Source organism: Lissotriton vulgaris, chromosome 1_1 (assembly GCF_964263255.1).
Source record: "Lissotriton vulgaris chromosome 1_1, aLisVul1.2, whole genome shotgun sequence".
Taxonomy (NCBI): domain Eukaryota; kingdom Metazoa; phylum Chordata; class Amphibia; order Caudata; family Salamandridae; genus Lissotriton; species Lissotriton vulgaris.
Genome location: NC_141685.1, coordinates 401,076,548 through 401,099,561, shown reverse-complemented (window position 1 = coordinate 401,099,561; position 23,014 = coordinate 401,076,548). Strand labels below are relative to the sequence as shown.

At 46.5% G+C, this 23,014-nt stretch overlaps 1 protein-coding gene across 1 annotated transcript in view; it reads left to right on the top strand.

Annotated features, from left to right (window-relative positions):
• CDCP2 (CUB domain containing protein 2) overlaps positions 1-23,014 on the top strand; it is a 304,534-nt gene that overhangs the window by 255,707 nt on the left and 25,813 nt on the right. Inside the window, exon 5 of the mRNA XM_086936204.1 lies at positions 16,215-16,393. Within this exon, the coding sequence (XP_086792330.1) occupies positions 16,215-16,393 (179 nt within the window). The remainder of the gene's footprint in view (positions 1-16,214; positions 16,394-23,014) is intronic.

Here is a 23,014-nt window from a genome sequence, read left to right as displayed (position 1 = left end):
TGTTTGCAAACAGCGGTGAATAGGAACGTTCGTCCCTCTTTGCAGATAGAGAAGGGTAGGTTATGCCCCTTTGTGATTTCGTCAGGCCTACCTTTCTCCCCACTGATTGTTTGAAATCGATTAATAATCGATTGTTGCTCTTTGAGATCTTCCCTGTCTACAAACAGAGACGAATAGAAATATTCTGTCTTCCTTTACAGATAGCGAAGGGCAGGTAATGCAGACGTTTGTCCCCGTTGTAATCCGTCATGCCTGTTTTTCTCCCCACTGATTGATTGGTTGCCTGGACATTGTTGTTCCAGGAATTGTATTGTTTGAGGTATTTTCTATTTGCAAACAACGTGGAATAGAAATATTCTGTCTAGTCTTTGCAAGTAGTAAAGGGTAGCTTATGCCCCTTTGTGATTTCGTCAGTCCTACCCACTCCCCACTGATTGATTGTTTATTTGGGGGGTAGCTCGCCTGGTCCGTCCAGGAGGCTACCCTTATGGAGGACATATGCTCCCCACTCATGGGCCATTTATTGGAAGTAGGCCATCTGGTCCGTCCAGGAGGCTACCCTAGTAAGTGGAGGTACATCATTTGGTCTGTCCAGGATGATACCCTAATGAAGGAATATATGTTCCCCTTTGATCGATAATCTAGTTCCACCCCGGACCATTTATTGGAGGTAACTCGTCTGGTCCGTCCAGGAGTACCCCTAATGAAAAGGACACATAAAAATATGAAGTGATCACTGTACCCTGTTAACAGAAACTTTAGCTCGAAACACGCTAAGGAAAAGAAGAATAAAAATAAAAAGAAATCAGGCTAAGTCAGTAACCCCCTGATGAGCTTTCGACTTCACTAAAAATAAGAAACATTAGAAACAGTTCGTAATAAGAAATATAAAATGGCGAAAAATTTGACAGCAAGACAGCCACGAGGTAGCTAGGTTCCGCTGCCTACTCCTGCTCCAAACATGTCTGCCTCATTGCCCACCACGCCCAAATAACGGTCACATGAAATAGATACAAATCAATAGGTACCTACCCCCATTCTGGAAGCTCCCGAAGTGCAACAGGTCCGCGGTTACGCCCATCCGGAAGGCGAGGCCTCGATGCATGCAGGGCTCGCCTGGCCGCAGTCGGAAGGGGAGGCTGTGGGGCGGACGGCCCAAAAATCGTAATGACCTCTCCTTCTCCCCTCTTCTGCTGCCCTGCAGGCCACGGGGGGGCTGTCTTGCCTCAGCCACCGACCACCCCCCCCTCTCTCTCTCTCTCCTGATCCGGCTCTCATCGAAGGCCGAAGCCAAGGCGAGGACGGCGGCGCTTCTTTGCGCAATAATGGCTGCAACTGCACTCGGCCCGGGAAAATTACAGGTAGTCCCGCCACATGTCAACGCCTGAGAGTGACAGGTAGTCCAGCCACACGGCAACGCCTGGACAGTTGCAGGTAGTCCCGCCACATGTCAAGGGGGGGATGTCTTGCCTCAGCCACCGACCGCCCCCCATCTTCATTGCCTGGCATGGCTGTACCAAAGCGGTGGAGCCGAGGAACGGCGCGGGGTCGCTGGAAGGGGGAGGCGGCGCGAACGAGCCTCCCCCACCTCCCTCCAGGTGGAGGCTTCCAGCGACACCCCAACACTCCTGCTTGAAGAAGGGGTCCATATCAAAAAGCGGGTTTTCTTGCCCGGGATGGGCACACACCCTGTACTCCACGACCTTGAAGATTCTAAAAGAGCCCGGCGGGCCGACCTCTCCACGAGGCGCCCCCCGCCCTGTCCTCCGATGGAGCCACGAGACGTCGGCGCACTCCTGCCGGCGCCAGCCTCAGTTTGGAAATGACTAGAATCCTGCAAAGATACAGATTTGTTCAGTTCCGGTGGAACACCAGAATGACCCGGTAGGAAAAGATTGTTGCCTCCCTCCCCACTTTTTGACTAATGATCTGCCACCCCATTACGAAAACTTTTTGAACTGCCAAAAGAGGTTCTGGTCCAACCACGAGTCATTTGAGACATTCTGACTATACTGGAACCTGCCTGACCTCGCCCAAAATGGCGCCGATACGCGAAACGAAACTTTTGAACTCCCTGTTCGCCCGGATTGCTCGAATTTTGATGCTCTGAGATATGTATGCATTTTTGGACAATGAAAGTCGATAAGATGGATAGTGATTATGTGCTTAGAGAAGAAAGCGATGTAAGACAGATATTGATCATGTGTTTGGACAATGAACTGATTTAGGGTGGGTACTAATTATGATTGGGAGCAATGAATTGGTGTAATTTAGGCACTAAGTGAGCATTTGGATAATGAATTAATGAATTAATTGAAAAACGGAATTCTTGACATGCATCATGCTTGCTCTGTAGGAAAGTTCGATACGATTTTATTGCACTGCCGCACTTTATGCAATGAACTGCCACCAACTTCGTTCTTCTTATGTACAGTTCCAATCTGCTCCGTGGCCGGTCCACTGGGTTGTAGGCCCGTATTTATACACCAACACTTTTTATTAAAAGTATTTTGAAAAAGAAAGTATAATTGTAGCGGTTGCATTAATGAGTTTTGAATGTATTACTACTGTGAGCGAAGAAAAAGTATGATTAAGGAGGAAGGTTAAAAAGGGCCCGATATTTAGCAGCTACATTATGTGTCGCAGGCAGCCGGAAAAGTGTTTTAGACGCCCTTAAACGACCCCACAGAAATGCCACCTGACCGCCACTCTTGCACACAACCAAAAGGGGTCGCGACCAAGTAACTCATGTAGATACGCGGATCGTCAATGATTATCTATCTGACACTACTGGTCCCTCTGGGCTTAAACGCCGAGATGGTAGAGAAATGCACTACGTGGAGATAGGTCGAGTATGTGGTAGGTAAAAACATTTTCGGACTACTGCATGCTGATGTGGTTTGAATGCTGCCCCCACCCCCTTCTTTCTCCTCCCTTCTGCAGGTCACGTCGGAACGACGACTGAAGTGTGGAAGAGCGATGATCGAACAACCGACGAAAAGGGAAGAAGGGAATCTGAGCATAGTCCTTATGTTGATGAGTTTTTAAAGACGTAGACTTAGACATGACTGTTCCTCCTTAGAACGTAGCGACTGGGAGGATGGACTGACATAGAAACTTGACGGGTACTGTATGACGAAAATTGACTCGAAATAGCATGTTAGATAATGTAACTAGACGTTTGACTAGATAGGGAAAGGACAAAGAAGAGTGCATGGGTAAGGGTTACCAAGGCACCACCCGTCTGGGAAGTTAGAAATGTTGCTGATGTTCAAAATGTACTGCCCCCTTCTCACACTCTTATAGATATAGCCAAGCTGTCCGACTGTTCTCCCGATCAATACTTGCCGTTGCCTCAGCCTGGAGAACTTCCCACCAAAGGAAGAAACTGAAAAATGGTTTAAGATCCAACCATGGGTAAATAGCGCGACCAGGTTAACTTCTGATCGACTGACCGAGGTGTAAGTATTGGCAATTGAGAACGCTCGCAGAAATAACAAGCGAGAAGGAAAAGGAGGGAAAGGTAAAAAGAGCTAAGCACGTAGGTAAATAGGATAGTAAAGATACGCAGGATATAAAAATAGATCTTGTTGGCCAACAATTGTTTTCTGTTTTGTTGTGAATGTCTTATATATATAATACATGTACTGTCTTCCTTCGTCTGAGTTTGTGTGTGTGTACTGTAGGGGTTTATGTTCTCCCTCTGTTTGCGTCTCTCCGTTACCTGACCCCCCCTGCTGTTCTGTGTTGTGAGCGCACTAAATGACCTATTTTCGTACACGTCTCTCTCTCTCTCTCTCCCCCCCTTACCTATCTCTCTCTCTCTCTTTCTCTCCCTCTCTCACCCTCTCTCTACATGTCATACGTGTACCGAATGGCTCGTTTAGATTGCGGACGACTCTCACTCTCTATGAGAGTCTCCCTATTTCCTCTTCCTTTTTATGGTAAAATTGTGCCTCGCTGGCACCAGCCTGATTGGATACTTATTGAACGCGAAGGTGTTCAGCGAAATTGACCGAAACTAAAATGATTGTATCTCGCCATATTACTACCTCTCCTTTCTGCAAAATGAATGAACTCGAATTGGCTGAGAAGGAAAGGACAGGTAAGACGACTAAGGTCCCCCAATCTGGCCTTTTATAGGGGAACTGTATGTCAATGGCACCTTATTTTTTTTGTTCATCAGAGACGAACGCCAACGTCTAGATTGACCCCCAATGCCCAGATTGCCCCACCCCCTTTGCACCCAAGCGCGAACGCTCGAAGCATCCCCGCCCCATTTGATAGACCCCAGCTGCTGTCCCGGATATAAACATGATGACCATGAGTAACTGTCGTCCCTCGAGAAAAACCTGTTTTACCCTGACTATCGATGATAGCGCCCCCGCCCTGTTCGGAAAGGTTAGCCAGCCTTGAAGGGAAATGTTAGACTGTTAAAGGCTCGGGTTTGAAAGGCAAGTCTCCACTGGAGGTTCCGAAATGTTGAAATTGATGAAATGCGCAGTTGATGGGAGTCTTATTTCTCTCCATTTATGTCATGAATAGACGATGAATACACTTGGCATGAACTCAGCAGGAATGCCGACATATGCACTGCTTGGTAATAGACCTCTGACTGTGACCGATGAGCGTATCTCCCAAGTGCATAGGATTGAGGGAGGAATTCACATGCATAAATGTCTTCTTCTGCCAGTTCTCTAAAAGCTTGTTTTGTACCTATTCAAAGATTTACGATCACCGGAGGAGAAGGGTCGGACGTGACGTACAGCCTGGCTGCAGATCTTGAGACACGTGTGACCTCGACCAAAGGTGGAGCTGCAGAGCAACAAGATACGGGACGAGACAGCAATTTCAAACGTGGAAAATGAAAAATGACGGGCCGCCCTGAAGCCCTCCGTCTGCTAACCCACGTGTGCCTGGAGTCTCCGTCCCCCTTCTTTGGGCCCGATTGATGGGCCTGCCTGCTTGTTATCCTTTGCTCCCCTGGTCCCTTTGGTGTGTCCCAGGAACTCTGACCCAACTCCGCCCTCTCTCCTATCGACTATTTGAACCACACACACCCTCTTTTCCATGTGACTTCACGCCAAAAGGAAGAACGGCATTCAGGTGGGAATAGGGTGTTGCCACGGAAATATAGGTGCCGAGCATAAGGCGCCACTAAAAGGACTGGTTAGGAAACAGGACTGTGGTCTAACAGCAGAGGACAGACCGCACCTTGCAACGCGAAAGGTTGAATACGAGCTGGACCTATAGCTCCACCGCCGGTGCTCAACAGCGCCAACGAAAGGATACGGACTAGAGCCTACCAGTGATGGCTCACTGATAAAAAGACACTGTGACGAAGAGATCTTGTGTATTGAACTGAATTCCGCCCTCAACTACTTGGTCAAAATGTTCATTGGTCACATTTTTAAGTCAGAAACATTTATGCTATGTAGTGCGTTTGAATGTTAGGAACTCGACAAATGCAATCTCCTATGTGCTGCATTCTGTCCATCACATCAACTGTCCATGATTATATGCCAAATGTTAATATTGACAAACGCTAATTCTTCAACCGCGCCTGTTTATATGTACCCCCATCAATTACAAAAATGAACTCTGTTATGTAAAAAGGGGCGACTGTGGAAAATAAGAAAAATTGATGTACATAAGCGACGTTCATTTCCCTTTTCCCGCTCCTCTCCCTGTAAGCACCATGAATACCGTAAAATATTGACCGCATCGCTCCGCCAGCAAAAGCCCGCACCCATATGTACATGACAGCCATTCTAGGCACCCTGGCCCTTTTTGCCTGCTCATTAGAATCACCGGTTTCCCTTCTGCACGTATTTGAACCCCCCCCCCCCTCTCACATGCATAGACCATGAAACCCTCTCCCTCTGCGCGACCCTGCCCTGAAAGGCAACCCTCCTGCTTGACCCACGCAAACCCCCCATTTCCTCTTGAAGAAGCATCCTTCGCCTCGGCTGACATAGCCCTCCCCAGCTGCACCTGACTGCCCCCGCTCTCTCATGTACGGGTCATAAGACCTATCCCTCTGTGCGACTCTGTCCCTGTGCACACCCCGGCTCTTCCCCCCCCCTCCCCTTCTTCCTCACACGGGCAAGTCATAAACCTTCTTCTTCTGCAAGACCCTGTCCTTGGGAGTCATGGCCGCGCCTGACCAGCACCTCCTTTCCTTTCATGAATAACCCCTCTGTTAGTAAACCCTCCCTCCGCGATTGACTGTCCACACATGTCTGAGGTCATCGCCTAAGCCAGGAGATACTGTTTACTGCTTATTGTATGGAATCACTCCTCTTCAAAGGACCCACTATTGATCCTGGCCACCCCACCCCCTGGGCTATGATCAGGCGCACACATCCTAAAAGTTGGCGGAACACTCAGCTGCGTGATTACCCTCCCCTCTTATCAGCAGGTCAAGGGTCCCTATTGTGAACATATGTGGGGTAGGATTGACACGAGGATCATGGGGATGTCTTTTCCGTGTTTCACAATGTCGTGATTGTAATGCTAAGTGTTTTGTAAGGTATAAAAGACGATGTTTCAGCTCACTTGTTAGAGCACCTCCCGAAAGACACTGTTTAGTGTCCGAAATGACAGGCTCTCCTCATGAGTAATAAATCCTGTTCTTGTGACTCCTGCTTCCAGCGCCCGTCTCTTTATTTTGGTAACTATTCAGAATGGGAACTAAGAGGCGACTTGCGCCAGCCGTCCGGGCATCGATACTAGGATGGGCTCACCTTCAACACTGCCCCCCTCTGACAAAGTTACAGGTCCTCTTAAATATAGCATACCGGAATTAATTGATTTTACTTTCAATGCACTCTCCTTCAGGAGATTTCCTTGAGATTTCAATATATCATTAGATTCCAGGATGTCATACAATGTTTTTTGCATCAGGAGGAGTATACACCCAGCATAGGAGAGGGCCCTGTCACTAAAAAATCCAAATTAGAAGCAGAAGGTTTTGATCATAATGGATCTTTGTGGGTGGATCTCTTCACTCAAGGAAACATCCTTCGCCGTCTCTTTACTAATCGGATCTAATTTATTGGAGAACGAATGAAAGGATGAACCCTGAATACCATCACCTCCCTCAAGGCTCACTCTATTGGGGCCAATCTCTTCCTTGGGGTGAGGTAAACTTAAAAGGGGGACTTGTAAAAAACTTGGCGAAGAAGAGAGGCGAGGCTCCATAAGCACAATATTTTCCGGTAGCACTGGACTTTCAAATTCTTGCCCTAAAACTCCTTTCCATGTATGGCTATTAATGAGGGAGCAGACTCTAACACTGAGTGTGTCATCAAGTTAAGTAACCTTGAGTTCTTCAAATATTTCCTTACAAAGTCCTTTATCTTTGAAGCCAGCGACTTAGCCGGGGTATGTGTCGTAGGGGGAAAGTTAGATGAATTATCCACCAGAGGCTGGAAAGTGGAAAGGTTAAACTCGAGCAGGGCACAATCAGTCCTTACTTAAGGTCTTTAATATCGTTGGCCATTCCCTTAGCCCCTGTCCTGACTTTTGTTTTCCTGTAGGGCACTTCGGAGTTGCCAGCCCTTTTCCTCTGTACAGGCCTAACTTTCTCCCTTGCACCGAGTTCTAACAAGGGTCACAGAGGTGACTGGGTCCACAAGTCCTATTGGTAAGCCCCAAAGCCTGTGACCAGCACCGACCTCAGCTCAGCAGCAAGGATTCCCTTTCTTTTTGCTTCTCTTTCTTTAAATTTTTTATTTATTTCCTCTCCACTTCTTTCTTTTCATTTCTCTCCCCTTTCTCGCTCTTTCTGTCTTTCTCTCCACTTCCTTCCTTGTTTGTTTTCTTTCCCCTTTGTTCATTTCTTGCATTCTCTCTTTCTTCTCTTCTTTTTTGCTTTTCATTCTCTTCTGCATTTCTTCTTCCCTTTAATTCTTCTTTCATTCATTTAATCTTTATTTCGGCTCATTTCGGCCATAAAAGATGCATTACAACACAATACATTAAGCACAGTGAATACAACACACCAATTGGAAGCAAGATATATACATTTCAACAATTAGAACATTAAAAATCATCCATTTTAAAATAGGCATAATAATAAAAAATCAAATAATATTACAGTTTTCATCGCCAGCATGTGTCAGGGCAACCTAGCCTGAATCTACTGTACACACATTTGATATCTATAGATCAAGAGCCAAGTTTTTCCGTGTATACCCAACATTCAATAGGAATCTGCTAAAGGAAAACACTGTAAGGCATCCAGTGTCAGTTTTAACAATCCTATATGCTTCCTGGTGTGACCGAATACCTAAGGCTTTGCACAATGGTTTGATCCATCTTCTCCTAGCTTGGTCATAGGCAGTACAGAAGAACAATATGTGACTGTCATCTTCTCTTAGGTTTAGTTGGCAACAAGTACAACTTGTACTTTTTGATTGCCCTGAGACCTTATCCCATCTAGCTAGTACTGTTTTTGTTTTTAGTATGCCATATCTAAATTTTAAATGCAGGCTTTTTGCTAGAGCTGGTTGTATCTCATTTAAAAATTCTTCAAACAGTGGAGTATCCTTAAAATCAAGAAAACTGCGTGTGATGGATCCACATGAATGATTGTTTTGATAATTGTGTGTTATATAGAACCAGAATTGGTTCTTAACCTGGATCTTACATCTTTGTGTTAAACAAGCTGGATCGTCCCAATAATGAGCAAGGCCTATCCGATGGAACCATATGTTAACATGCTTAAGCCAGGGGTTTGTATTATAAGCATCCAGACTCTTGACTTCTACGATACCTTGTCTATAATCTGCAAGTTCGGGAGTGCTCCAGAGTCTGACCCAAAACAATAGTGGCCTAAGTAATGCAATATGATCTGTTCGTTTCATGTTTAGATCCATAAACATTGGTACGAGTGGGGTACTTTTGGGCACTCTCAAAAGCCTTCTAAAAAAATTGTTTTCACTAATCGTAAAGATGTTACCTGCATTTGTACCCCAGATTTCTGCTCCATATAAAGCACCAGATTGGGCCTTGAATTTATAAACTTCTAGTGCTTGTGAAATGGACTTACTTAAACTAGCCCCATGGCGCTTTATAATAGGTAAAGAGCTCTGATTATATATAGTTTTACTCTTTTCAATTTGCGTACTCCATGAGGTTTTTGAATCTAGGGAAACACCCAGGTACGAGAAGTTTGTAACCAGTTCAAGCCTTTGGTTGTCTTGAAGAAATTGCCCTTTAAAAGTTTTATGTGGGTTTATGGACATACATTTGTTTTTTTTTTGCATTTATTTCAAGGCCTTTTGAGTCGCAGTGTGTTTTAAAAGTGTTCAAAAGGGTTTGAAGGCCCATGGGCATTTGCGAGATCAGGATTGTATCGTCCGCAAATAAGAGGGAGGGGACCCTCACATCATTCAGCTTTGGGGAGTCATTATTACACCCATCTAGGTATTCTGGGATGTCGTTGACAAATAAAGAAAAAAGTGTAGGAGCCAACACACATCCTTGGTGGACTCCTCGTCCGATAGGTATGGGTTCTGTTAATTCCCCTTTCGGGCCCCAACGTACTCTAGCAAAATTATTATCGTGTAATCGTATAATCTGCTGGAGTATACAGGTTGGTAATCCCAGTACAAATAAACAATCCCATAAACGATCCCGCAAAACTAAATCAAAAGCTGCCCTAAGGTCAACAAAAGCTACATAAATATGTCCCTTTAATAAAAAAACATATTTCCAACAAATGCAACAAAACCTAAAAACCTGATCTATCGTGCTTATGTTCCGTCTAAAACCTGCTTGGAACTTAGTAAAGATCTCATTCTCATCAATCCATATGTCCATCCGATTGAAAAGATGCCTTGAAATTTTTTTGGGTAAAATGTCTAAAAGACAAATGGGACGATAGTTAGAAGGATCGTATCTATCTCCCTTCTTAAAAACTAAAATGATTTCTGCTCCCCGCCAACTGTGTGGTAAGTCCCCACCGGCAACTAATATATTAAAAAGCTTGTTTATGTATACCGCCCAGATACTGGTCTCGTGTTTGTACAAGTCCCCAGGTATTTTATCTAAGCCTGGGGCTTTACCGTTTTTCACAGCTATTAATGCTAGCTCAGTTTCCTCGAGACTAAACTCTATGATATTTATTGATGACACCAACCATGAGCTATTTCCAGCAGCTGATTTATCACTGTCTGGAGCCTTGTACAAGTGGGTGAAATGATCAACCCAAGTTTGCTCGTTGATGAACACATCATCCGGTGACCTTCCTCCAATATTCTCGTTGGCAACTAGTTGCCAGAAACCAACATTGTCCTTGGCTTTAACAGCTGCTAGCATATTCTCCCAACATTCCTCATCCCAATCAGTTCTAGCCTTTTGCTGCACTCTCCTATATTCTTGCCTTAGGGTCTTAATTGCATGGGGTGTGTTGCTCTTAATTGCTTCTAAGAGTTTACTCTTGCAATTACGACATTCTTTATTGTACCATTGTTTGGTACCAATGGAATTAATTTTATGCAACCTTTTTTTGCGGCATTTTCGTCACAAGTGGTACTAAGGCTCTAAAAAATTCATTGTGCAAACTAATAAAAACCTCACCCTCAACTAGTTGAAGCAAATGTTTGGAAAAAATATCCGCAAAAAGTGAGTAGATGTTGGAAAATGCCTCCTTGTTACTTAGTAAGCTAGCCCATTTAAGGGATCGCCTGTTGTTACTTATTAAGGGGCCAGCAGTAGTTGTATTGTCCATTATGTTTTGTTCCATCGGAATCTTGGAGCTAGGGACTAATCTATAGTCCATTGACAAAAGCAGCGGGCGATGGTCACTTTCATATCTAGGGTCGATTGCAAAGTCTAATAAGAAGGGCCAAATGTCGAAAGAAACCAAGATATAATCAATCCGACTATGATGATTATTTTTAACAAAAGTTGGGGCTTTCGGCGAATCAGATGGAAAACGGCCATTGCAGGCCCTCAAACCATGAACTGATACCAGTCTCATAATCTGGGTCGCTAGAGTCGTACAGCTTACACCCTCCATATATACTAAGGGGGGGATATTATTGGCTCTATCCTCATCTGAAAAAACATCTCCCAACCCTATAATTGGTTCAAAATTACAATTAAAATCACCACATACTATTATACTACTAGGCACCTCTACAAGTTCGGTAAGGAATTTATCCAATTTATCGAAAATTACAGATTCCTTCGATAACCCACAAGGACGATTATAAACATTAAACACTACGATACGCCTTCCATCCTTCGGCTTAACTAAGAGGCCCAGTATATCTGCGGAGTCTATGTTTAATTGTGTGATTTTAGCCTCCAAGGACACACTAGTCCAAATCGTGAGCCACCCCGATGGTCTGCCCCTGGCTGATGGAATTGCCGCGATATTATACGTCCTGAATCCCACCCTATGTGGTATTTCAAGGGACCAAGTTTCTTGGAACAAGCAAAAGTCACAAGCATCTATGTAATTGGACCAATCAGTATCAGAAAGATTTTTGATCAAACCAGCTATATTCCAAGATATTAAAGTTATTTTATTTTTCATGGTTGATCTTTCCCCTTCTGATGCTGATTTTTCCCCTACTGGTGGTGCCCCCAGTTTCGAAACCACACTATTGCAAGCCCCTAAAATAGGGCTTGCTACAGGAGAAGCGGGGTCACCAGCCACCAGCCTTGTATTCAAAACACCTCCTGCTTCAATAATATCTCCCCTTGGTTAAACCTAGGTGGCATAGAAGCTTGGACCACTTGCTCCACAACAGGAGTATGCTTCCGTATTGAATCACCATCCTTGCTCTGTGTAGTATGTTTTGGATAAGTTGTACCTGAGCACTCCAGCACTAGATCTAATAGTTTTTCCCCCAGTTGACAACCACCCTCAGTTTCCTCTGTTTGAGTTGCATTGATGTGACCAATCATACGGTGGTCATTCTGCGGTCTTCAATCTCAATTATCCAAACCAGAGAAAACATCATACCTGTTTGCTGTCTCCAAGGGTGTAAAGGGTCTTAGATGTTCCATCCTCCTATTAGAATTTCTAAAAGACCTAGGAGGTACCGTGTTCCACCCAAAGGGGTCAGCAACAGGATGATAATGTGGAGGTTCTGGCGGGAACCCAGAGTTAATGGACATTAAGGGAGCAATTTGGTTCGGTAACTGGGCGCCAATGTGGTTAGGAGGAAAAACCCGAGATCTAGGATAAAAGTAAGTCAAGGGGCGCGGTATAATAGAATTACTGCTTCCACCCTGGGGCCAATTCAAAATGTAGGTAACAGCTCGAGGGTCTCTAAAGTTAATAACAACTAAATCGCCATCTATATCCTTAACCCTGCTGCCCAACCAGGGGAGGCGTCTAACATGCACAATATCACCATCAATGTCATGTGATAGTGGTCTAAATTGAGCTAACCAGTGCATGATCTTATTTTTAAGTTGGAAATACCCCTCCCTCTTATTTGTTGGTAGGCTAGGGACCCCCATCAAAACAACCACATACAGGGCGGCTTCGGGGGGCAATTCTACTTGGGGGATTCTACGAGAAGGTGGCCTGGTGTGTCTAGTTGGACCCCTTGTATATTGCTGCGAGATCCCCAATGAGGGTTTGGCAGATCCCGTCGCCGCTATGCTTACTGTTGTAGGAACTGTTCTAATAGTCTGTTACGGAGATGGAGCCCTTTGGTGCTTGGAATTAATTAATGTGGTCGGTTGATCAGTACCTTTTGGGACACCAGTAATACATGTAGGCACCGTCACTAAAGGTTCTGGAACCCCACTCCCCACAACCTTAGATGGACCCTGGTGATTGATAACTGCCGCCTCAATCGCTTCAAGTTTTTTCTCCACCCTCCTCAGTCTCTCGATATTAGGCAGGATGAAGGACCTAATTAGGTGTTCCATATTGTCAAGTGAAGCAACGGTAGAAACATCCATTTGTAGAGGGTCTTCTGGTGTATCAGTTGGAACAATAATATTCACTGGTTGAACAACTGGTGGAATCGGTGGCAGGGTAGTCGGGATTGTCTTGTTGGACTGTTCAACAACAGGATTTTTGGCAGTATTGTTAATAGCTTTAGAAGATTTACCAAAATCCGAATGACTAACCTTAGGCTTTTGCAGAGCCCCCCCTTCCGTCTTTTTTTTGCAGGCGGTGGGCCATGACTCTTAACCTGCACAGGTTTCCTCTGCTTACTTGAAACTTGTTTAGGCCGGGCCGAAGGCCGGGTAGGCAAGTCAACCTCAGGCAATATCGATCTAGGAGGTGTAATGTATATTGCAGATTGAACTGTGTGGCCCAAGGGTGTTGGAGTGCAGTCACGTAGCAACAATGGAAAGCTTTCCAAGCATAGAGGATCTTCATTAGAAGAGGTACCTCCTAGAGTAATCGAAAGGACTTTGGTTGGAGAAACGGCAGAAGCTTTGTTCTTAATACTTTCGACAGAGCAACGACGCTCTGCCCTACGAGCTGCCAATGTTTTCTCCTTATCTTGGTCAACAGGAGCCTTTGTAAAGTAGTTATCAAGAGGACCATTGATACTACACCCAGCCTTCTCGATCAACATTTGTCCCGGACTTAGAGCCATCAAGGAACAAAAAACTTTCAAAAGCAATAAATCGAAATGAATAGGCCCTGCCCGGCCTCGCTCGGTCTCTGAGGGCCTCAGAGGGCCCGCCCTTTGCCCGGACTTAGCCCCGCGCTTCGTCTCACGCACGTCCCACCGCGCGGAATGGGTAGCCTGTTTTTAACACTCCCAGGCAGGTGGGCGTAGCCGCTGCGGGAAGAGGCTGCAGGTGTGTTAGGAACTGCCTCGCAGTCCCGCAGCGGTGTGGGCGGTGTGAGCGTGTCCGGCAGCACAGCCGAGGAGCGGGTGCCGCGACCAGGAACCAACAAGGCAAGCAATCCAGCATTTGTCAAAGCAGCCCGATGAAAATGCCCCGTGAGCTGTAATCGATGAGTAGCACCCGCGAAGCGGGTGTTATGAACTGTTATAGTTTTGCCAGGCAGGGGGGCGTAGCCGCTGCGGGAAGAGGCTGCAGGTGTGTTAGGAACTGCCTCGCAGTCCCGCAGAGGTGTGGGCGGTGTGGGCGTGTCCGGCAGCACAGCCGAGGAGCGGGTGCCGCGACCAGGAACCAACAAGGCAAGCAATCCAGCATTTGTCAAAGCAGCCCGATGAAAATGCCCCGTGAGCTGTAATCGATGAGTAGCACCCGCGAAGCGGGTGTTACGAACTGTTGTAGTTTTGCCAGGCAGGGGGGCGTAGCCGCTGTGGGAAGAGGCTGCAGGTGTGTTAGGAACTGCCTCGCAGTCCCGCAGCGGTGTGGGCGTGTCCGGCAGCACAGCCGAGGAGCGGGTGCCGCGACCAGGAACCAACAAGGCAAGCAATCCAGCGTTTGTCAAAGCAGCCCGATGAAAATGCCCCGTGAGCTGTAATCGATGAGTAGCACCCGCGAAGCGGGTGTTACGAACTGTTATAGTTTTGCCAGGCAGGGGGGCGTAGCCGCTGTGGGAAGAGGCTGCAGGTGTGTTAGGAACTGCCTCGCAGTCCCGCAGCGGTTTGGGCGGTGTGGGCGTGTCCGGCAGCACACCCGAGGAGCGGGTGCCGCGACCAGGAACCAACAAGGCAAGCAATCCAGCGTTTGTCAAAGCAGCCCGATGAAAATGCCCCGTGAGCTGTAATCGATGAGTAGCACCCGCGAAGCGGGTGTTACGAACTGTTATAGTTTTGCCAGGCAGGGGGGCGTAGCCGCTGCGGGAAGAGGCTGCAGGTGTGTTAGGAACTGCCTCGCAGTCCCGCAGAGGTGTGGGCGTGTCCAGCAGCACAGCCGAGGAGCGGGTGCCGCGACCAGGAACCAACAAGGCAAGCAATCCAGCGTTTGTCAAAGCAGTCCGATGAAAATGCCCCGTGAGCTGTAATCGATGAGTAGCCTTCTTCTTTTGTGTCCTTATCTCCTTCTTGTCCTCTCCTTCTTGCCTTCTTTCATTCTCCCCTTATTTTCTTCCCTTATCTTTGCCTCGCCTTCCTTCCTTTTCTTCTTCCCTTCTCATCTTTTGTGCTTCTTTCATTTTCTCCTCTCATTCTCTTTTTCATTTCTTACTTTGTGTACCTCCTCTCATTTCTTTCTTCTCTCCTTTCCTTCTCTTATATTCCTTTCTTTTCTTCCTTCTTTTTACTATCTTCTCCCTTCCTTTCTTCCCTCCTTCGTAAAACCTCTCTTTCTCCTTTATCCCTTCTTTCTTTCTACTCTTGCTTCACTCTGTTCCTTCTCTCTCTGTTTCCTAAGTTCCTTCTTTCCTTTCTTTCATACCGCCATTTATTTTTCCTCCCTTCTTTTCTTCCTGCCTCGCATTGACTGGATGCAAATAATCTACCTCATTTGTTGTGCCAAAATATCTAGAGGCAGCCCTGGGTAATTCCTTAGGAGTGGGCTGGTTCAGTATTGTGTTTCTTGAGGTTCAGAAGTTTCGAGTTTCGAGGAGGTTGAGCAGAACTTCTTTGGTTTCTTTGCAGACACGTTTATTGGGAGGTTAAAGTCTCTGAGAACAAATGGTACATGACGTGGTGATGATGAGGTCAGTGATTTCAGAGATGTGCATTTTATTTGTTCTAGATGATCTGTCAATCAGGAAATATCGATTTTTTTTGGGGGGGGCTGAAAGGGTAAATGGCAAGTGAGGTATTCGAATGAGTTGAGTTGTAGGTTGCTGACAGTGCAAGGCCTAAATGATTTAAAAGCCAGGCGCTAAAAGAATAGGTCGATATTTGCTAATAATAAATAACAAGCATTGGCAAAGCCAATACGTTTGGTATTAGTGAGCCACCACATACAAACATATGCATTCACGAATGCTTTTGACACGCAATAAATTCACAAAGTGTTTTAACAGTCTAAGGTAAGCTCTACTGGCTTTGCAATACTTGCTTCATGTATAAAATGCAGTGATCAAGAGATGAACGTAACAATGTGATGACAGAGTGAACCTTTTGCATGTAAAGTAGTCCCTCATGCATTCCAGTGGAAACTGTAATGACACACCCAATAGCCAATCGCATGAAGTGAGAGAGCGATGCTTCTCTGGGTGGTGCCAAAGCCTATTCTATGTGTATTTCTCAAAACTGGTAAAAATGCATCTTGCAAATAGTTACACTGTCAAGCCAGATCCAAAAGTCAAGGCAGCAGCCGCTGAATCGTGCACTCTTCTTTTTTCACAGTGGCTCCCATGAACGTGAGCTGTACTCGCACAGACTTCCAGATCCAGCTCCCCAGGCAATCTCTCCCACAACTTGAACGGAACAACATCTACTTGGGAAACCCCGGCTGCATTGCGCAAGTGGCTGGCTCCAACTACAAAATTTACTCCAGATTTGATACTTGCAACATAGGACCGCAGGTAACTAGAAGGGTTGATAGCACGCAGTCTGGGTCGTCCCCATGCCAAAGCTGAAAGTCTCCAGGTAGAGTTTTGTAACTTGTGGAAGAGCCTATGTGCTCCTGGTCCCTGTCTGTATACCAATCCGCAAACCATCAATAGAGACTTGACCTTGAACAAATTCGACCTGCTCAAAACGTGCACATTGCTTCTTTTCAGTAATGGAATTATTTCCTTCACATTGCTACATATAGTTGGGCAAACAAAGTAATTTTGGATTTGTATACTAAACAAGCATTAGCAAAGCCAACAGGTCACATCTGTGGGACTTATTGACTTTGCCATTGGTTTTAGCAAGGTTGTACATGATCCCAAATGCTATAAAGCACGGTTAAAAAAGAAAAAAGCTTCAGTCATTCCGAAGGCACACATCATGCATGCACTCGCTTACAAAATGGCGCGGGCTTTTTTTCCTTTGTATTTACTGATCCGAGTTGGAAGGGTAAATAAAAAGAAAATAATAGCGGGAAAGGAAGTGGGTAGGGGATGAGGAAGCAACATGGAGGGCAAGGGGAGCAACACGGAGGGCTGCATGGGCAGAAGCAACATGGATGGTGAGGATAATGGAAGATACACGAAGGACAGGTGGCGGCATGGAAGCAACACAGATGGTGTGGGTGCGGGAAACGACAAGAGATATCAACACAGAATGCATGGGGAGAAAAGAAACACAGGCATACGAGAGCAATATAGAGTTGGGGAGGAGAACTGCTAGGACACAAAAAAACAACACAAGGGAAGTAAAGCCTGAAAAGTGAGCAGTGGAAGGATACAAGTAATGCGGTCTTGCTCCGAGGAGGGACAAACACAAGAAGACAAAGTACGATGAGAAAGCCCACATAAGCTAACGAATGTAAAGCATGCAAATGAGAGTAACAATAAAACCAACAAATAGTGAACAATGACCAGGCTCTGAACCCACTTTAAGCAGACATTGGGGCTTTTTGCCAAAAGGCAGCTGGCACTGTCTGGTAGGCGAGACCTAAAAAAGGTGAGGATAATTTTTGCAAGCAGACCCATGTAGTGTTCTTCATCACCCTCAGATCCCAGACACTACTGCATGAAATAATCAAGCCCATATGATTACGTCTCTCCCTCACCCAACTTAAAATTGGAGCATAATCACGGTATGATTTCTGAAAACAATCGTTCACAGAAACAATGGTAATGAGATGGACCCTTTATGCCACATCCTGCTGTTGATTCTCAGAGCAAAATTAAATCATGGAGAGACGGTCTCCTGTTCAATGTAGTCATTCATAGCTGCCTCTCTCACCTGCAGACCTTCAGCAATTACCATATGAACACAAGCCTGCCAGCCATCCTGGACCTTTGCAGGTGTGTAGATCCTGAAACCCCACAGTTCCATACATCTGCACCTTCTTGTAACTTTCCCCAAAAAATCGCTAATTTCATTAAGTCGATAAGTTGAAAACCAACATGTGACAAATATACTAGAAGTTAAGATAAGGTGTTTTTCACTGTTTATAGATCCTTTTGGCTAATTAATTAGATCTGAATCTAATTTCAATGCATTTAGATATGAGACACCACAAAGAAAGTAGTCCTCTTTTAAAGCCAAGGAGTGGCAAGTTTTCCGGTGCATGATTTGTGTTTTCACTATATTATGCTATTCACATTAAATTAAAATATATCTGCCTGTCTTTTAAGAATACAGAACTAACTAGATATAGAGAAAAAACATTAATTCACCTACCTGGCCATCAGAGTACAAGTTTTGTTTATTTCAAATTAGCAGATTTGGAAAGACAGAAATGGTTTTACTAACACAACAAAGGACTGTGGCAAGTGGTATGTAGAATCACATATAGAAATGTTGTGAAAGAACTGGTGACTATATTCCTTACCAATTATAAAAAGAGAATGGTTTAGTCATTCATAGCTCAATGCGGTTCTGTAGTGCTGCTCATGAATATCAGCTAAACGGAAGCCATTTTGAAGGTGTGTTCGGGTCTAAACAACTAGACAGCATTATGCGGCCATATTGGAAGTAAAACTTGATCGAAAGGTGTCACAGAGGGACAGGCAATCTTCTAATGATATCCACAAAAATAACTTCTCCAACTCATTCTTTAAGAAAGAAATTAAATAATTTTAACACAATTAAAAACTCCCATGGGAAATATTAGAATAATTATCTAACGATCAGAAACCATTGGCGTGGCCATCTTAAGATGGTAATGACAGATACATTAAAGATTAGAGGCCAGATTTACTAACATTTTGTGTCATGGTTACACCGCTTTTGTGGGGTATTCATGATGCAAAATGCTAGTAAATATTTATAAAGTCACACAAGGGGCGATTTGCACCGCCCTGTGTAGCTTTAGAAAGCTGGGAGGCATTCCATGGGTGGAACATGGGCATTCCAATGCATTTTACACAATCCCAGATTTACAAAGGTGTGTAATCCTGGGATTGCCTAAAATCGCTACACCTCCCAGAGGATGGCGTAACGAGGAGAACTTTTTTTTTTCTTCTCGTTATTTCATCTTTTTATGCGTGATGCATGCAGCACACATGGAAAGAGGAAAAATGCCTCAAGACATTGGTTTTGTGTAGGAAGGGTGACTGCATTGGCGCTAGGCTTCCTTAAGTGTGGAAGCGCTATGAGAAATCAGAAGTGCGCCATGTCTTATTAGATATGGCGCATTTCTGCTCTCTCCCTTTCATGCATCGCAGTGCAACAAGTTGCCTTGCTACACTGAGTTACATGAAAGGTTAGTAAATCTGGCAACTAGACACCCTATACATTTATAAGTATAGATAATGGAACATAAATCATGCTCAGTTACTGATAAGTAAGTATCAATTGATATTTACAGCAAATACAGAATATAGCAGTAATCATAAAATTCAAAGAACCAGATTGAACAAACAATTGAAAACAAATCTGCAATGCACATCATAGAAATAATATAACCTTTCAGAGAATACAAATAAGCAGACATTGTTGCAGAAGAAAGTGTGCGAAGAATGAGGAACGCAGAAATAGTTATAGAGGTAGATGTGGTAGCCCTCCTATGTACTTTTTGCATAAGTCTGCCAATCAACAGAGACATTTAGACCATAATTCACACTATGCACATTCCAAGTCCATAAGGTTTCACACAAAGAGAGTTGGTAATGCAGACCAGAGTGACGTGTAATAACTACACAATGTTCATATTTATGCACACGAACATCATCGCCTTAGGTGCATATCACAGTATAGATCTATATGAACTAACATTGTTTAACAGAGACGTCATTAGCCTGGGGCTGCTCTCCCACTGGACATTACTTTAGTACTTATCCTAATAAACAGTTTTACTTCACCATCGGGTATCTTTTTAATGGTGATAAGGTGGCTGTCATCACTGGTCAATGGTCCACGTTTTTGTTGTGTGGAGTCATCCTTTATAGATTTGCTAAGGACCATTGCATTGAGTTTCAAGGACTGTGGGGGAAAAAGGCTGAGGCACAACCTCCATTTCTGTTCCCAGATAGGAACAGTGTACGACATGTGGAAAGGCCCTATTGTGCTTACTTGAGTTCCCGAAGGCTGCACCCCTAAGGTCACACCACATCCATTTGGGCCCATCGGGAGACGGGGGGGGGGGGGGTGAGGGGAAGACCGACCGACCAAAATTCCCCGGGGTGGCAAGCCTCCCTCCGGTCGGCCACCCCCGCAAAGCCCCATTGGGGCCCATCGGGAAACGGGGGGAAAGACCGACCGGAGACAATATAAGGTGTGTGATAAAAGCCTCTTTATTGGGAACAGGTGCATCTTACCACAATACCAAATCCTTGGACTTTGCCGTACAAAACTAGGCCTAACTAAATATATACATACCTGACACAACCCCCGCCCCACCCCTAAAATGTTCCCCCACAAACAGCATATACATAATTACCAACTACCCAAACGCCTGCCTCAACTGTTTAAACGCTTGCCATATGTACACTCCCTCCCCCTTTGTCCAGGAAACCTCATTCCTCCTATCCTACCCCCCTTAAACTAGGAAAAAGCGTCACTCGAAAGCCATATATGGCTTTCGACCCCCCCAGTACCCTGCACCTTCGGATACCTGCGCACCCCAAGAGCCCTATCTAACGCCTCCTTCAGCTGCACAATATAGAGCTCCATCCCATATCGTGACAAATGCACGCCATTCCTCCATGAAAAAATACACTGCCCCATACCTAAACATCCTACCCAAGCCTTCCTTCTCACAGAAAGCCTGCATTTCCCTGTTAATTTTCCTCCGTGTCCTGTCAATAGCTGCAGGCCTCCCTCCAGCATCGTCTAGGAATGAATTCCGACCAGATGACCTCACACACCGCCCACTGCCTCCGAATTTCCAGCAAATCCCTCTTCATCTGTTTCACCAGTGCCAGTCCCTTACACTGCACCAAGTCATTCTCTCCCAAGTGGATGACTACCACATCCGGACAGACCCCCCCGCACAACATTGTTTAAAGCCAGCACCAACTTGTGCCAACGCATGCCCCCTTTTCCCCTCCAATGACACCGAAACAACTGGTCATCTAACTCCAAATTTAGGTTCCTGTGCTTCTCTCATTCGGCCTCTCCGCACTCTTAACAAAGGAATGGCTCACCACATAAATGCTCATCGCCGCCACCGTAGGCCCCGCCACCGCACCTGCAAAGATACATGTGTAAGTAATGGGCCAAACATGTCAACCTCACTCCACTGCTACCCCCCGCATCCTGACGTACGTCCTATAACAGTCTGATTTCCAGCGTCCCAGTCATTTGATCTCTTCTTTGCCCCAACCCTATCGCGCTGCCTCCGTCACTGCACCAATGCGAAAAGAATGAGTCCCGAATTCCTTCGAGTCCTCACCCATGGACCGCAGGGCGTACCGCAGGACCCACAGCAGCTGAGCTGCCGTCACCCGACCAGCCTCTCCCTGACCAAAAACCTCCCCACCGTCCTGCGCCCAGCCCCCCGCCAGTCGTCTCCCCCACTCCGTCGGACACACCGCCTCTGACCCAGGACCCAGCATCACCCAAGTACCCTCTCCTCGCTGATCAGTCTTCGGCCGTCGCAAACGTACCGCCACCTCCCGGCCCTGCAAATCTACCTCCCCCAACCGCACTCCTGGCCGTCCCCGCAACCCCACCAACTCCGACACCCGGAACGCTCCAAAAAACATCCACGACATCAGTGTGGAAAGCAAAACCGTCTCCGCCTGATCCCTGCACACCTCTGGTAAGCGGCACACCAAACCTTCCAGCATCCCTTCCGTAATAGGACGTCGCTGCCGCACCCTCGCCCCCTTCTCCCTCTCCCAACCCTCCAAAAGACGCCCCCCCGCTCTCCCACCGAAGGCGCGTAACCCCACCAGAGCTTCACCATTAACGCCACCCCCGCCAACTTTCCCGCAATCGTCACCCTCGCCAGCCCCTTGTTCATCAACCCGAGCATGTACCGCACCACTTGCTCCTCCCGACGCCACTGGCCACGCTGCCTTACCGCTCCACCACGCAGAAACTCCAGCCACGCCTGCTCATAAGCCGTCCACGTGGACGCCGCCAGAGACGCCTTAACCAACTGAACGACCCACGCTCTCCCACCAACCAAAGCTCCTCCGGCACCCGCGTCTTGACTGCGGCCACCTCCGTGGCTAGCCCATGAAACCTCTGCCACTGTGAACGAGACAAAGCATCCGCAATGTCATTGTCCACCCCCGGTACATGCTGAGTTAACAGAATGTCATGCTCCAGGCACTTCAACACAAAAACGCGCATCAACTTCAGCACCTGGGGCTCCCTTGCGGACTGCTGATTCACCACTTGCACCACCGACATATTAGCTACCCTGAACAAGACTCCCTTGTGCGCCAAGTCCTGTGCCCACACTGTCACTGTCACCACCAATGGAAAACGCTCCAGGAACGCAATACTCCGTCCCCCCACCTGCCAATGAGCCGGCCACTGCTCCGCGCACCATCTGCCCGCACAGTAGAGACCGAAACCGCCGACTCCCGCTGCGTCCGACGACATCGTGACGTCCCACTCCCAGTCCTCTGGCGGCGCCATGGGCACTTCAATAAAGCGCCCCAAAAAGGCCAACCACATGCTCTAATCCTCTCTCGAACCCGCCGATAGGCGTACGTGATGATGTGGCAACGTCAGACCGGACAAAGCCAGCCCCAGCCGACGGCAAAACGTCCACCCCGCCCGCACAACTCGGCACGCCAAATTCAGATGCCCCAGCAACACCTGCACCTCCCGCACCTTCACCTTTCGCCTGGCCAACATGTCTCTCACCAAATCCATCATCACTGCCCACTTTCCTCCGGTAGGCGTGCTTCCATGGCCACTGAGTCGAGCTCTATACCGAGAAAGGACAACACCGTGCTGGGACCCTGAGTCCTCTCCAGCGCCAAGGGGACCCCCAAGTATCCCATCAAGTCCGTAAAACTGTCCAGCTGCTGCCGGCAGTCCGTCGAACCGGGCCGACCCACCAGGAAGAAATTGTCCAGGTAGTGCGTCACCGTCTCAGAGCCTGTGCGCCAGGAAAAATCCCACTGCAAAAAGGAGCTGAACCT